A 17652-nucleotide genomic window follows, 5' to 3' on the forward strand; every position below is an offset into this window, starting at 1 on the left:
CTACTCCAACAACATACTTAAGATCTAACCTCAGAAGCGTACTCCCTACTGCATCAGTGTGACATTTTTCTTATCTCCCACAAAAGCCATCCTATGGCCTGTCTAAACCAATTAATGCTGAATTAGGCACAGCATTGCCTAATTCCAAGACCCAAACACTTACATTGGATCTTTCCAGCCAACAGACTTCCACCCTTCAGTCTGATCTAGTTTTAAATTTCGATCACAAAGAGAAAAGCCAATCTTTAATACACTGCAGCACCAATTTCCCCTTGATGTAATCCTACTCTAATCCTCCATACCATGATATTCTAATCTCCCGAAATATGCATTTTTTTCTCACTTCTTTAAAGTCTCAAGCCATTCTTGACTGAAAGAATACTTTTTGACATTGGTGCTCTTCAGCCAATTACTAAAGGTTATACTATGATGCTCTGGTGTGACTCATACTATTTTTTCATCCCTCCATGTCTGAAGAAACTCGGCCTCGTGTCTCCATCAGCCTAACAGCAGACAAAATGTGAAACTTGCAAAATGCGGAATTTGCATATGTATTGTAAGATGACGCCATGGCAAGATCCAGAAGGGATCTCTCAGTGGCTAGAAGTGGAGTTTGAGGTGCTTGATAGACATGGCTACTGATTGATTTGAAGGCTGTACCTTATTGTATGTAGAGAGCGGCAGGCAGAGGGTTGTGTGTAGGAATCTAGTGCATTGATCTTTTGCCAATGAATTGTAGGAAGGTTCTTAAATTCCCATTTGATAAAACAGCAAATTACAAATGGCAGATGATTGTAAATCCAAGCGCTCGACAGCTCCCTCTTGTGGGACATTTAGGCCTCGCATATCTGTTACTCTCCCATATGGAAAAGGTCGTGCTGCACACACTCTCGTTAACGTTGGTTGTAATGGCTGTCTTTCGTTTTCGATTTAGTTGCTCTTTCCGAGCTGCACTGAAATGTTGGCATTCCTGTTAATTGATCTCCAATGTGACTTATTGTTGTGATTTCAAAACATGGTGAAAATCGTTTGGATCTGCACAGTGCAACACCTTAAAATGGTGGATTTCCTTTGCTTTGTGCCCTAAGCCGTTCTGTAAACTGGCTCTCACAATAATTAAATATGCACGCCTCCAGTATCCGGTAACAATGCAAACAGCGTCTGTTGCTGCGATCGAAACATCACTCTTTAATCAAAGAAACAATGCAGATGTCACTGTACGAAGCGTTAAAGCTTTACAAAAAAATGGTGGGACTCCCTGCCTTTAAAACATACACATAGACTGTGTATTTACCATGTGTCTGGGACGTTATCACCAACCAGCAGTTTGTCCTACATTTCAACCACCCCGCAGCCCCAGTCATTGGTGCTGGAGATTATTATCACACAGCATTGAAGCTTTAAAATTGTGGGGGGTGGGGGGGTTCTGTGTGTCTGTCCTAGCCTGCCTCAAAAAGTACATACACACACACACACTTCACTTGGCTCGCCCTTCGCACAGACCGCGGAAGGGGCTCTGCTGCCTTATTCCGCTGGCACACACACACACATGCACTAAGACGAGTTCGTTGCTTGTGCTTTGATGAAACTGCCTACAGGGGGGAAAAATGTGTCAAATAGATTCTTAAAATGGTGGTATTTCTCGCTTCTGTTGCTGTACCTTTAAAACCACGCAGTGCATCCGCTCTGGTCACTTTCAGCAAGTCCATTGACGTCAGGGATAGGCCACATGATCAGCCAGAGACCAACCAGACGGGAAAGAGTTTCTGCAATGTTCATTGCCTGCCTCTTGTACCAAGATTATCCTCACTAAATTAAGCACAAGAATCGTGACGTTTCGCCTTTGTCTTTTTTGGGAATATCTTTCTTCTTCTTCTGTTTTTCTTGTAAAGGTTTTTTTTAAATTTTGTGTCCTTTCTTGTTATTGGGAGACCATGGCTTTCTTTCGTATAACCCTGTTCTAGGACCAAAGGGGGAAGGAGCTACAGGGGGAGGACAAAAAAAAAGGGAGGTTGTTGGCTGCAGCGAAGCGGCGATTGTCTCTCCTCGCCCTCCCTCGCCTTGTTGGGTAGTCGGATTTGGGGAGTGCTCGGGGCTGGCTGCTATGGATTTGAACAGCAGCGGCGGCGGCGGCGAACACATGCAGGGCTCCGAGGAGAGGTCGTGCCTGCTGCCCGAGTCGTCGGCTTCGGATCTCAACAAATTGGGAGCAGCGCCCTGCAGGCGTGCGAACTACTGTACTAATGGCATGAGATACAAACTGCTGCAGGAGGGGGATATACAGGTGTGCGTGATCAGGCATCCCAGGACATTTCTCAGCAAGATCCTCACCTCCAAATTCTTGCGGAGATGGGAGCCCCACCATCTGACCCTGGCTGACAACAGTCTGGCTTCTGCCACGGTAAGTCCCGACACCATATATATATACTCTTCCCTCATGGTGAATGAAGGCTTGCTGACAAGACAGAGCCAGCATTGAAAGGTTCAACTGCAGAATCTGCTCTGTCCCTTATCATTCACGTTCCTATTTAAATAGTTAACCAGTGCGGGTTATTTGGTTAACATCAATACTGTACAAGCAGTGGCACAAGGCTAGTTCGCAAAATGAAAGGGGAGCGTATTATTAACGACACAATGTAAAGCGCAACGAATCTTCCTTCGTTGTCCATGACCTTGTTTCATTCGTATCGTTTAATCTCGACTATTGTGGCCAAGTTTAACGAATCTTTTAGCTATTTTCCTCTCTCAGAACCGGGCGTCGGGTTTCAAAATGTAAAAAAAAGATGTTTCTAATAGTGTAAGATTAGGATAAAACGGAGAAGCTCCTAGACTGAGAACAATCTCTGTCAGAGGCAAAACAAGGCAGTTACATGGCAGTGTAGAGCCTGCCACTGTTGCGTGGGATTGATCCTGAAAATGCCACCAATTGCACGCGATTTAAATCTGCCCCCCTCAAAATAAAATAAAAACAGCGAGAAGAGGAAGCAGATACATTGAACTGATCATTGAGATCCGAACGCGAAAATAAATAGGAGGTGCAGGCGGGTATGGTTACTTAGAATATAACATGGGCCAGCAAACAGAAATCAATGGTTCCAGCAATCAAATTAAATGTAACTTCTCTCTGGCACCCAGCTGTGATTTGTTGGTTGCCAGTGTGTGAGTCACTCCCAAAACAGTCACCTAACGTTAGACCCCAAGGAGCAGGAGACGGCAGTGCCTGTTGGTGATGGGCAGCGAATTGCTGGCTTAGAGTGGGGAGCTGTGCTATTTGCCTGGTACGGGAGCATGTCTGTCGCTGGCTGAGGTATCCACTGGCTTTAGGGAATGATGAAAAGCAGCTTTGGTGGCGTTTTTTTCTCTCGAATAGACACATCCGGGATATCTAGTTCAGAGAAGCGATGTTGCATATGGGGCGCATTTTGAGAGCGATTCTTACAAAAGCCAACACTCCATTTTATTTAGCTTACCGCCTGATTCTGGCAATTTGGGCTGAAATGGGTGAGGGGTGGGGGGGATTTTTATACTGCTGATTTTTAAAAATTTGAAATGCATCTCTTTTCATTCGGAAGCATTTTGATGGGAAATAGACCACAGTGTTTAATGGACCGTAATTTGACTAATACCCGTTATATTTGGAACATACTCGGTGATTTACTGCCGATCCCCACGATTTCAGCTGAATGTTGAACAGGCAATGTCATTGTTCGGTTGTGAATAGGCGAAGCATCTCATTTGCAACATATTTCGTTATTTTTTCACCAGGTAATAACCGAAGGCACGGCGCCACAATTTATAATACCAGCTGATCCTCTACATTTCCGAATACAAATTAAGCCCAAAGAGACGGATAGGATTAAATTAAATTACACTCTTTGTACCATTTCTGATTTCAGACTATGTTTAATGGTCTTACTGCTGCCATTTCAAGCGAACACATCAGGACAGTCAGGTCTGCACAGCGGCCAATGTTTGATGTGTTTATTTCCGATGCTCTGACTAAAGTTAAAGATGGGACCATTCTCCTTTAAGGTGCTTACGGAAGCGAAGACAGATGAGGGTGCAATGAATTAAGATGAAGTATATCCCTGCAGTCAATATTACAACATTTAGTTCTTGCAGCTGCTTTTCGTATCGACCATATTCCGGCCGCAATGCCGCTGATTTAATAACCCTTCGAGATCTTATAAGCCTAACACTTGAGCCGCGTTTAGTTACTGTATTCAACAGGCCGTAGGGGTGTGAAGGATATGGAGTAAAGCGGAGAGCCAGCGATTCCGTATCAACATGTCTCCGGTTAATTTCGCTCACTCCGTTCTGAACAGACTTACACACTGTCTTCAAGACCTAAGATTGGATAACACAGAGTAATTATTAGCAAACATTTCACTTTTAAGCAACCCTTTATTTAATTAAATGTTTAACATCAACTTTAAAAACCACCCCGTCGCGTGCATTATATTTTATTGCAAATCATTGACATGAATCGGGTAAGAATTGCATCGTTTTCAAGATCACAGGTCCACTGTTTAAAACCCCACTGATTTTATCCGGGTGGGAATGCAATCACCAACATGACCAAACACCCACCAATGCACTGCGATCAAATCTTGTACCGGCTTATTAAATAAAAGCAAGACATATATTGTCAAAATTCCAAACGCCAGACTTTATTCCTGCTACAAACTTTCATCTAAGTTGCAGTCGACTATTCTGAAATTAGGTATCAAACTCAATGATAACGTTGAACTGCCGCGGTATTTATGTTGTTCTTTAAAAAAGCAGTGTACATCTGAGAGATCTCAAAAAACAAATGGTTATAAATAGTGATATTTTGCGGAGTTGGCAGTTCGATTTTAAGAGTGTGTGGGTATGTGTACTTCCTCCCAGTGTCACGAATGGAAAGAATCAGCAGCAGAGTGCATTTGGAGGATTATGAGACTCTGGAAGCACTTGGGGAAAGAGAGGATAGTGTGTGTGGGTTTCACTTTCTCGCTGCTCCCACCTCACTGGCCCTCCACACTTCAACCTGGGGGTGACCTTTGAAACTGAAGTCCATTTGTCATCGGAAAGGGCTGGCTGTTGATTGGAATCGCATAATAGATGCATCAATTGCTGTTCCATAAGCCAAGTTTAGGATATGGGCTTGATTCTTATTGAAAATTGGTTATCTGATGGGATTCACTTAAAACTGTTGCAGTCCTTTTCAAATCAGCCCCAGTTTTCTGTGCTGCCCGGAATAGCAGAAAAGAAGTTCTGCTCTTCATTAATAGGACAATACAACGTGGGCTGATAGTATTTGAAGCTGTTTAAATATCACTGCTTATGACAGTGTTAAGGAAATTCCACAAATCTTGCTGTTTAAAACCATTTTGTCCCGAGAAAAAAAGTCAATGGGGAAGTATTTACCTGTTGATTGTGACGGTTCAGGTTCTTTCTATTCAATGAACCGTGCACCGTGGGGAAAATGCACAGAATAGTGGAGATGTTGGAGAGTCTGCTTCTTCACTTCCGCAGCGCTGTCTGTAATTATTGATTCAAATAAAAAGTGTATTGATTGTGGACAAGGATGAAAGGTTTGCTTTGAGAATCATTACAGCTACCCGTCCCCCTTCCACCATAACCACCGTTTCATTATAATTGTGCACTGGGCTGTCCCAGAAACACACCCAGGGACTGGGAACAATCACATTCACTCAAAGGTATCCAGAGTTTGGCACTCTCGATGAGTCCAGTCCATCTTAGTGCTTGGTCTCGCTGAGCGATGGAGCACATTGAATTCATTAGTGTGAAATAAAAATGACGTTTCACCAAAAGCTGTGATGTGAAAACATCAGAATTTACTGTTTCGACTTGCTGTATTTCTGTCTCTCTTCGCATTTCAGTGGAATCAATTGGAGAGCTGTAATGGGATAGGCACTGCTCGCAACAGTGCTCCAAGGCCGCCCTGCGCCTCTCCCAGTTACCGGTGAAGTACCTTAACACAGTGCCTCTTCATCATGCCTCTGTGCTGCACATTTATTTATCTCCGTGTGTCTGAACCCTTCTTGCTGAAAGTTGATGTGAAATGAAATGAAAATCATCAATAGCAGCTGCGAAAAGAATTTGAGCAAACGGTCTGAAGAAAAGCTTTCTCCTTTAAAAGATGAAGTGAAACTAAGAGCATGGCCTGAAAAAAAACTTTTGTTACTCTCGCCACTGTGCAGATTTTGACAAAAAAACAACGTGAAAAAAAAATAAGCCTCATCTCTGAGTAATAATGAAAACAAAATCTATTTGTTGACTATTTTATGATTATTGGCGAATGGAAAGAATACACTATAGTGTGTTACTCATTTCTCTCGACAATAACCATAATCATGATTTAAAATATGGGCGTGCTTCAAACACCAAACATTCTTTGGTATATTCTGGTGAAGGTTTACACTCTGTTGATTGAAGGTTGCATTAGTTCAAAACATCAAAAGATAAATAGATTTAAATGTTCATAATATAGGTAAGTGTGAGGTGGTGCATTTTGGTAGGAAGAATAAGGAGGATAGACATTGCTTGGACAATAAGAGTGTAAATTGGGGCAGAGAAGCATAGGGATCTAGGGGTACAGATGCCCAAATTACTAAAAGTAGCAAAGGAGGTTAATAAGGCCATTAAAAAGGCAAACCAAGCACTGGTAATTTCTAGAGGGATAGAATTGAAAAGCAGTGAAGTTATGTTAAACTTGTATAAAGCCTTGGTTAGATCACACCTACTGTTACAGTTCTGGGCTCCAGCTTATCAAAAAGATATAGAGGCAGTGGTTAAAAGATTCACAAGGATGGTACAACAACTGAGATGTCATACCCATCAGGAAAGATTGAACAGGCTCGGGCTCCTTTCTCTAGAAAAAAAGGCAAGGCTGAGGGGTGACCTGATTGGGGTCTTTAAGATTGTGAAACAATTTGACATGGTATATGGAGAAGGTGTTTCCACATTTGGGTGGGGGTGGGGGAGGCGAGACCATATAAATATATGATAGTCACTAATAAATCCAATAGGGAATTCAGAAGAAACATTTTTACCCAGAGAGTGGTTAGAACGTGGAACTTTCTACCACAAGGAGTAGTTGAGGTGAATAGCACAGATACATTTAAGGGGAAGCTGGATAGGCACATGAGGGAGAAAGGAATAGAAGGTTATGCTGATAGGGTTATCTGAAGAAGGGTGGGAGGAGGCTCCTGTGATGCATAAACACCAGCATGGAGCAGTTGGGCTGAATGGCTGTGCTGTACATTCTACGTAATCGTATGAAATAAATTACCTGCTCACCAGCATTCATTTTGTTCTGTAAAATGCACTGTGAATAGGAAAATAATACATCTCTTTAGAAATTCAATGTGATTTTTAATTACACTTTTTGGTAACTGTTTTTAGACTCTCTTTACAATGGGTGTCACTTTATAACCTCTGTTTGAAATCCATGAATAATGTAGCAAAAATAATTTAAACTCTAAAGGAAATCTTTCATTCCAGCCACAATGTATAAATAGAAAACATGCTGGGGGTGGGTGATTTACCAAAAAAACTTTGCGTCACTGCAGCACATAGGAGATAGTTGGTCTGCACTATTATTTACATGTATTCTGAGTGCCTTTCTCCTACCAGCTAATTTCAAGTGTAGAAAATTATAAGAAAAGGTGCTCATGCTCTTAATGCTTGTGGTAATCATGTACCATGTTAGAAAAAAAAATGGTGCAAATTTGTACAGAACATTAGTTACAGGCTTCTGACTAAAGGGAACTTTTTCCTCAAAAAAAATTATGTGATTAAGGCAGAAATTAAACCTGTATCAACCTGCATAGCTTTTGTAGATATATACATTTTAGAACTGCTAGTTTAAAGATTTGCTTTTTATGCCATCAAGGCGAGAAATGGTAGTAGCACTGGTGAAGGAATACTTTCTTGTTTCAGGTATCTAGTGCCAACATCGAGCAGTTAGGTAAAGCACCCTCATTGTAGAAACATTGTGCTTTAGCTCTTTTGCTTCCTTTGAAGGAGATTGTTAATTTATGTGAAATTAAGGGTGATTTTGTGCTGTAGCTGTAGCCCCATGGCCATGAGGAATTGGTTTAAGATTATCACATAGAAGCCAGAAAAGACTTACAAACTATAATCCTGGGCTGGATTAAGACCCATGCATGCCCTAGAGGTGAAAGGACTGTGTGCTAACCTACTGTACCACCTAGTCCCACTCTTGAAATTTAGGTAATTATTTAATTGCAGAAAGAAAAAAAGAATCAGTAGACCAGAGCCATTTTTCCAATTAATTGATGTTGATCCCAAGTGGGTGTCTGACTTTGAAAGGCTGTTTGCAAGCTGCACCACACATGCAAAAACACACCTCACATTGTTCGGGAAGGAGCTTGTGAAAAGAACCCATGATTTATGTGCATTTACTGAATAAAATTGTCTGAAAGTATTACCCAAATATATTGTTTAATATCTTGGCTTTGTTAGATTTCTGAGAGGCATTGATTGCAATGATCACATATATTTAAAGCAAAGAAAATAATGTGAAAGTAATTTTAATAGAAGATAAAAGAATTTTGCAGTTGGCAATTGTGCTGCCAAGTACAGAACTGAACCACGCAGACCAGCAAGATCTCGGGTATACTTCCTGGTCTGGAAAAGCTACCTAATTTTAGTTGGTGTAGCGGTAGGGATGCTACAATTAGTCTCAATGTTCCTCTGTTAGAGAGGAGGGAAAACCAGCCAGAGCTCCTGAATACTATTCAACGACTCTTGCCGTAAAGTGTATGTGCACGTGTCTGTGTGTGTGAATGTCTGCTTAAGATAGGATCAGACTCCCATGGTGAAATAATCTGTGATGCTTGCACTTTAGGTTCACTCATTAGGAACTGATATTTAGTTGATGTACAGAATGCCTGTTGATCATCTTCAGGAGCTTGACAATTTTGGAAGAATAGTTTCACAACAGTCACAATCTCAAATTGTAAAATAAAGGCCAGGTTATAATGAAAAGGATTACTGATAAAAGTGGCCATTTAATGTAGAGTTTCTCATCAGGTGGTCAAATATATAGAAATAAATCTATTGTTTACAAATGATCAGTATTGTTAGTTTTCACACAGTACATTTTATTAATCAAAAAACACAATGAAGTACATAGTAAGAAGCTGGAGCAGCAGAGGACTACGTACATGCTAACTTAATAGTCACTATTATTGGTTACAGTGGACAGGTTCATGGTTTTAAGAAACAGTGACTGCTTTATTTTGGACAGGTTATTGCACATCAAAACTATTAACAATAATATTCATTCAAAGATTCTCTTAGTTAAATGCAGCATCTTTATTAAATGTTGTCTTGGCTTTTATTAATTTCGAACTTGTCATCTGCAATGCCAAAGTCTGGTATTCCTGCTACATGTTTTATTACCACAAATTGGAAGTTCGAAACACTGAATCACTTTCCTACATAACCCGGAATCTAATATTGTATTTGGATAGCTTTAAGCTATTTGATAAGTTAATGTTCTTGTAGGCTGCCTTGTGTACCTTGAACTAGCAGTAAGATGATCCACACCAGAATTCCTACAGCCACCACCAAAATGACTTGAACCTCTGAACTGCACTGTGGTTCAGCATGTGCTCTTTTGTTTTCTCAAGAGGAATGATCAGGCAGGATTTAACACTGACCCACTGTGGAAAGCTGTGATTTGTTACGCCTATAGTCCCACCATTTATTTTTCAAATACTTCGCTAAGGAAATTCATCCTTTGTATTTTACTCTGTGAGGTTGTTTTGATAATTAGCTAAACCGTCTTAACTATTTGTATTCCCCGGGGACATACTGTGATTACTGTTAAAATAACACACCACCGATAATTTAAAAACAAATCAAGTATACTCATTTTAACTGGCAACAAAATAAAGGCTAGAATTGATCCCTTGAAATCAGGTGTATTTTGGTACCCATCTTTGTGAATTCCATTTCTTTATTAGCATTTGGAATTCTATCTTCACAATCAAGCCAATGTTGTGTGTAAGCATTTAGAAAGGCATAACTGCTTACTAGGTTTTTTACAATTTATATGTTTTTAATGTTTTACTATGTTAACAGCGCTATATAAATGCAAGTTGTTGTTGTTCTTGGGGAAAATAAATTCACAACAGTCGCAATCTCGATTATAAAATAAAGGCCAGGTTATAATAAAAAGGATTACTGTTATAAGTGTCCACTTAATGTAGTGTTTCTCATCAGGTGGTCAAATATATAGAAATTAATATATTATGTACAATGGTTTATGACCAGTATTGTTAGCTTGCATGCAGTACATTTTATCAAAAAACACAATAAAGCACATAGTGAGAAGCTGGAGCTGCAGAGGACTACGTTCATGCTAACTTAATAGTGTCACAATTATCAGTTACAATGAATAGCAATTCTTTTTAACAACTGAATTGTTTGCTAAGCTACATCGGAGGTCATTAAGAATTCACCACCTAATATGGGACTAGAGTCATCTGTAGGCTAGACTGCATGTAGGTGGCAGCTCCCCTTCTTTGAAGGACATTAATAAACAGTTGCATTTTTATGACAATCCAACAGTTTTCATGGTCTTTTTTTTCTGGTGCCAATCCTCAAATTACCAGATTTATTGAATTGAACTTCACAACTTGCTAAAGTGGGATTTGAACTCATGAATTCTGGATTGCGAGTCCAGTACTGTACACACATAGGAATGATCATCCTATTTTCAGCTAACATAGTTATTTGGATTACATATGTACATGCCAATAATCCATGCAACTTGATTCAATGTAGATTGCCTGTTGCACACAGTGCATACACAGAATTTCCTGCGTTTCTGCACCCGATATACAAGCAATTGGGATGCAAAGTAAAAACTTGGCTTGAACGATTGCGGAATTTTGGGCATGCGTGAGTTATGTGCGTAAAAAATGTCCAGATCTGCTCCATCTTATACATTCGCTTATGGATCCCTCCGACCAGACGCTTCTCCACCTATAATATTGGTCATGCTCCCAAGTTTCACAGCCTTATAAGCGTGTTTCCTGCAATTGCGCTTGCTCAGAGGCACTCTTAAAATTACAACCAGATTTTCAGGTGCGGCAGGAAACAAAGCCTTTTAATTGCAATGTTTTGCGCGTTTAAAAAAAAATATCCTGACTGATCTGCACTGTATTTTCTGTTTGTTTGAATGCATTTTTATGGCATCAGTATAAGTCATATTAAAAATTGAAAAGCTTCCCTGATTGTAGGTTCTTAAACATGCTGTGCGTAATGTGCATGAATGATGGTTAAATGAGTTGAAATTTTAATGTTCATACTTAAAGAAGGAAGATCATATTAGTATATGCCCAAACATAAAATTGGGCATAAATGAGGAGAGTTCAGCACTTTCCTTGGGCCCCAATTGTTTATGCTGAATTCTCCTCATTTATGCCCAATTTTATGTTTGGACGTATGCTAATGTGATTGGCGGGAAATTTGAGCATAGTCTGTCATTGGCAGAATGGGCATGGGAATGAATGCAATTTTGGGTGCAGCTTCTGGGTTGCAACCCGTCAGGAAATTTTAGGCCAATGCACTGTACAATATTTAATAAATACAGGGATAACCAGCATCAATTTTTTGGTGCTTTTTGCAATTTATTTCTGAAATATTTCCCATGCCTTCTATACATTTTTACTTAATTAAAAAAAAATCTCCCATTTTTGACATTTCTAATTCAGAAATGTAATTTTCATCATGTATGGTAATTTTCAGTCTTAAAATGGGGAATTGAGTCTGTTTATATTTTGAAATCATGGCCTAACATTTCAGTGTTTTTCAGGCAATAAATAGGCGCCTAATCTTCCAATATAGCAGGCAAAAAGCGGACACTCTTCATGAGCCAGGTGTCTGCTGCCTTCCATGTTGGTATAGGGCAAAAATAGGCAATTAGGCTTATGCCTGAAACAGGCACTATGCCCTTTGCATATGCAGATAAAGGGACTAAAAGTTGTTTAAATTCCCAGTCACTAGATCAAAACATTCCCAGTTCACCAACCTATCTCCCGGTTCCCCCGTGCTCCCTTTCCTTCCCCTTTAAGTACTTACCCGACAGGCCTCTTTGCCGGCAAACTGCCTGGGAATGCCTAGGAGATGTCTGCAGCTCGCCGGTCTGATGTTATTGATGCAAGAGGCCTAGGGCCTATCCGTTTCGGTGCAGTGAATTTCTAGGTAAACATATTTTACTTTGTAATCATTTGCTCTGCCAGCACCCACCAAATGACCGAACTGGTTTTGGAACAGGATAATCAAACACTTGGCAGTACCTTTCTTTGAATATACATCTTATATTTTCTACATTTTCTACTTCCAAGAATTTAAGTTGTATTTGAATTTCTACATTAACCAGATGTTGCCTTTTAAAATTCCCCTATCATCAACTAGTTCCCTCCCACACTAATTAGTACAAATGATGGCAGCATTGATGTACTGTGAATACCCACCAGAGCCTCCACTGGGACTACCATTAAAAGGCTACTGACATTATGTAAAAGTATTGGGAAAACATTAATTTATTTACAAATATTTAACATGACATAAAGCTCACTAAAACATGATATAATATCACATGCACTTATGAGCATCATGATAACAATGCCAGAAGGGTCTTCTGCTTCCTAAGAACAGAGCGGTTGCTAAACTTTTATCTTCATGAGAACAGTGCCCCTTTAATAGCTGTCAATTAGTAGGAATCCTTCTGATAATTCAGCACAAGTGCCTAACCAGAGCCATAGGTGCTATTACAAAGATGTTGAAAAAATGCATAGGGATGATCATTAACTGGCCTGGTTATTAGGAGTCAGAGTTCAAATTCACCTAAATGGAACTGATCCATAACGTTGATAGGTCTGTAACCTCCCATGCCATTTGTAGACCATTATTAATCTGTCTTGTCCAAAGTGACCAATAAGATGTGCCAGTACTTTTCTATTACTGTTCATGACTCCAGTCAGTGCAAAACTGATTGCAAGGCATAGACACATAATTTTATGCAATAAGTCATTGTTTTAACATTAAAGAATCAAATATGACATGGACTTGGCAAAGTTAATAACATTACAGGTTAATCTTGTTGATATGCTTTAATCAGGAACATGCTTTTACATATTTCCATATCATACAGGAGCTTTGTAATACACAGTTTGCAGGAAACAACAGTTAAGGATGGCTGTTTTCTGGAGTGGTATACCTAATGTAATTTAATGTCCTAAATAAACAATATAATTTAAAATTTACCCTGGGAATATCTCAAAGCTATAAAGTGCTCTATTTTCCCCTCAGATTGCTCTAATTCCACTCTTTAATATTTATTATTGGAACTATACAGAACATTATGTTTTAGGAACAGGAGTAGACCATTTGAGCCACTGAGCTTGCTTTGCATTTTGTTAACCACAGCAGTTCTAACACTTTAATCCCAATTCCCTTGCCTTCATATCCCTTAATACCCTTGGAGAAAGTCCAATGTAGATTCACCAGGATGATAGCCAATAAGTATCCATCTCCCTTTTAAGCACCTCCAATTGATATTGCATTTATAGCCTTGTGTTCCATGTGCTTACAACATTTGCATAAAGACGCTTTTCCTGGATTTGCTTTTAACCAGTTTAACTCGATTTCTGAGATTGTTTCCCCTTGTTTTGGATTACCTGACTAATGCGAAGAGCCATTCCCTATCTACCCTGTTAATTCCGAACAACTGAGTCAGAGGGCCATTGCCCTCATCTCCAAGGAACATAGCCCAATTTTACTCATCTCTTGTAATAACTTACTTCCTTCATCCCAGGTATCATCCTGATGAATTGTCACTGGACTTTCTCCATAAATAATATATCGTTCCAAAGGTGGGGCACCAAAGGCTAATCTCAATCTTCCAAATAAGGTCTGATTATTGCTTTCTCTAACTCTACTGATATGTCCTTGCTTTTATATTCTAAACCTTGTGTGGAAGCCCAGAATCCTATTAGCTTTTGATTGTTCTTTGCACCTGTGGGCTATCTTTTATTATGAATATACCTGAACCCCTAAATATCTTTGTTTATATGCTCTCCAGTGCTTCCCAATTGAGATTATGCTCCCATCTGCCATTCTTACATCCACACTTTCCGTTAAACTGCATCTGGCTACTCTCTGCCTGCTCACTTAACCTGTAGATCTTCCTTTGCAATCTCTGCTCTCTTCTTCACCATACCTCCAGCTTAGCATTATCTGTAGACTTGACATGCTCCTAACTTGTTGCTTATCCATGCCACAGGTTGCCTCCAATTTTATGCACCTCAATTTTAGCGAGCTATCTTCTGTGTGGTGCCTTATCGAATGCCTTTTGAAAATATATGCAGATAACGTCTATTGACCCGCCTCTGTTCACCTTCGTGACTCTGTCAAATCACTCTGTTATATTAAACACTAAATGACAATGTTGGGGTTGAATCTGAGAGAACGGAGTGCTGCAAGTTCAGAGGGAGTTAGGGTGGAGTGAGTGAGGGGAGCAGAGAAATGGAGGTGGTCGATGTCCCGTTGGCAGTTCGCAAGGAAAAGATCTGGAGAGGGGAAGAGGCTGGAGGGAAGGGTCCCGATAGAGCAAGAATTCTGAAAACGGGAGAAAGGGTCACCTAATGACAATGTTAGGTTGGATCTGAGAGAGCAGAGGGAGGTAATGACTCTGTTACATTAGTTAGGCACAACATACCTTTCACAAAACCATCCTGACTCTCCCTAATCAGCTTCCAAGTGCTCACTTACTCTTGTAATTTTCCTACTACTTTTGTTACTTGGTTTGTCCCTTCCTCTTTTTTTGAATAAATAGGTAACGTTCTCGGCCTTCCAATCCCCCAAAAATCAAGAATGCCTTGGAACATTATGACTAAAGCATCCCTAATTGTCTTGCCTGTTTTCTTTCAGTGCCCCACAATGTTGTATAGAAGGTAGGTTATTAAAAATATGGAAAAGGTTATGGAAGGGTCACAGATCTGATAGACAACTGTTGGCACTGTCACTTACTAGCCTCATTAAATTGCATTATTCCAAAGAGACGGAGATCATTCTCTATTTATACTCGAGCCACATCTCGACGGATAGGTTTCTTTAAATACGTTAAGCCACCCAGTGATTTTTATGTACGTGGCATCTCACATTATAGAAACAGCATAAATACCTTCAATGGAACAGCAACAGAGAGGCATGATTACAAAAATACATAACCGAGCATAGAAAGCTGAAGAAAAAGGATGTTGGTTCCTAGGGCCATTAACATGAACACTGAACCCTGGCAATACAGCCCTTGAACATGGGCAACTCAGTTGTATTTGTGCTGATATTTTTTTATTTGCTGGTTTGTGCTGTTTAAATTATGTGAAAGCCTGGTGGTTCGAAAAGGATTGTTTCGAGCATTTTTGCCTTGCTGGTAGATGAATCGTAAATCAGAGCAACAAGATATGGTACTCCAGGATATAGTAATATCAGCAACATGAAGATTTTAAACTTGGTGTAGGCCCTGAGATTCCATGGTACATAAGTGTGTGGCTTACAAAAGCAGGAGGTTTTGAATGCCTTGTCCTCGAGGTTTGGGGAAGGACGGTGGGTGGGGTTAATGAGGAACAACAAAAATAGATGTAGATGAGTTCATAAATTGCATTAATAAAAGCAAATTGTTTTAAAGCATTCATTTTGTTTCATTCTGCATAATTGCTCACTCCCATATTACCTGCAAACAGAAACAATTTTGTCACATTCTAAAAGCTCACAACAAATTAGCTGCTGTACTTTCCGAATACTGGTTTTATTTAACAAGTTTCCCTAACATTAATTGTTTTCATGCATGATACTAAACACAGCTGCTTCTTGTATGGCTCCGAATATGATAGGTTGTACAGTCGGGGATTCCTGGTACTGTTTTATTTTGGTTTGCCAGCCAAGATACTGACAAGCATGACATTTGCAGGAAGTCAATGCCCTATTCGTTCAAAAAACATTGAAACTGCTTTGTCTTCAATCACTTTTTGTTTTCTGTGGCGATTTAAAAATATTTTTCGGGCATCGCTGACAAGGCCAGCATTTATTGCCCATCCCTAATTGCCCCTTGAGAATGTGATGGTGAACTGCCTTCTTGAACCATTGCAGGTATTCCCACAGTGACTGAGTGGCTTGCTAGGCCATTTCAGAGGGCAATTAAGAGTCAACCACCTTGTTGTGGGTCTGGAGTCACATATAGATCAGACCAAGTAAGGGCAGCAGGTTTCCTTCCCTAAAGGACATTAGTGAACCAGATGGGTTTTTCCAACAATCTGATAGTTCTATGGTCACCATTACTGACACTAGCATTCAATTCCAGATTTATTTAATTAACTGAATTTAAATTCCCCAGCTACTTGAGCAGGGTTTGAACTCACATCTCTGGATTACTAGTCCAGTAACATAACCACTATGCTACCATTCCTGGTATTGCAGCCTTGCAGCTACTGGTGTGATAAGCAAATGATAATAAAGTGCACAGCATATGCGTTTGGAAATATTTGTAGAAATAAAAAGATCGGACGGCATTGAATGGAAATCTCTAGAATCACAAGCACCAAGGGAAATGGAAAACTCTGAAAAACCACTCCCCCTCCCCCAGTGAAACCATTTCTAGATTATAGAGTGGTTGTGGCAACTAATCAGTCACCTCGTGTACCAATGAAAGGCACTGCCTCTTCTATAGCCACTAGACAACCACAGAAATTGGATCTTACTTGCTAGTCATTCCCAGTTGTCAGTAGCATCTGCTTTTAGCACAATGCTGCTGACATCACCCATGCACAATGGACAAACAAATGAATATAGTTCCAATCATCTTCTCCATGGAACTGATTTTAAAGCTGGATCATTTGAATTGTCCAAATGGCTCAATTTAAGCTTTTGCCCAAAAGGAATTGACTATGATTATATTCAGAGCTTAGTCCTAGCATCCACTGCTGGTAGAGTATAGATAATATGCAATAGGCATAGTAATGTTTAACCTTGTCTTCCATTTGTATGGTGAAATGCCATATGGACAGAATTGGGTGCATTTTAACCACCTATAAAAAATGACACCTGTTCCTCAGGTGACCTGCTTAATCTGATCGTGAACCAGGAAAGAGACTAGACCTTTTGTTTAAGAAGCAGCACTGTTGCATCTGGTGCAATCATTATGCAGTATGTCTCAGTCCAAACTCCAACTTTATTTAAACATCAAGCTGAATATTATAATAAGGGGATAGTTTGCATTTATTTGCCACTCTAAAGTCAGTCATTTTGTGGACATGAAGGGGAATTTTCGTCTTTGCTATTTATTGGTGTGTATCTGTTGAGTCATTCTGTGCAGATTTCAGTTTGAATAGACGATGCATGTAGGAAAGTAGATGCTTGCCAGTGGTGTTACATGGTGTTAATTCAATTAAGTAAATTTTTTGATAAACTTTGAGAATGGAACTTGAGAGGTTTATGAGCATCAGTACTGGATTAGATGACACTGTCAAACATTTGCAATATTTTATACCTGTAATAATTAACAAAAGGCATTTTTAAAGAAAATAATTTTAATTGTTATATGGTGGCATT

The 17652-nt window shown here is 39.8% G+C and overlaps 1 protein-coding gene across 3 annotated transcripts in view; it reads left to right on the forward strand.

The window, feature by feature from the left end:
- The first annotated feature begins 1762 nt into the window (after nucleotides 1–1762).
- Nucleotides 1763–17652, forward strand: part of cmip (c-Maf inducing protein) — a 241759-nt gene continuing 225869 nt past the window's right edge. For all 3 annotated transcript variants that reach the window (XM_070898229.1, XM_070898230.1, XM_070898231.1), the window contains exon 1: nucleotides 1763–2401. In XM_070898229.1, the coding sequence (XP_070754330.1) occupies nucleotides 2105–2401 (297 nt within the window). In that variant the 5' untranslated portion in view covers nucleotides 1763–2104. The remainder of the gene's footprint in view (nucleotides 2402–17652) is intronic.

This window comes from Pristiophorus japonicus, chromosome 13 (genome assembly GCF_044704955.1).
Source record: "Pristiophorus japonicus isolate sPriJap1 chromosome 13, sPriJap1.hap1, whole genome shotgun sequence".
In the NCBI taxonomy this organism is placed as follows: Eukaryota; Metazoa; Chordata; class Chondrichthyes; family Pristiophoridae; genus Pristiophorus; species Pristiophorus japonicus.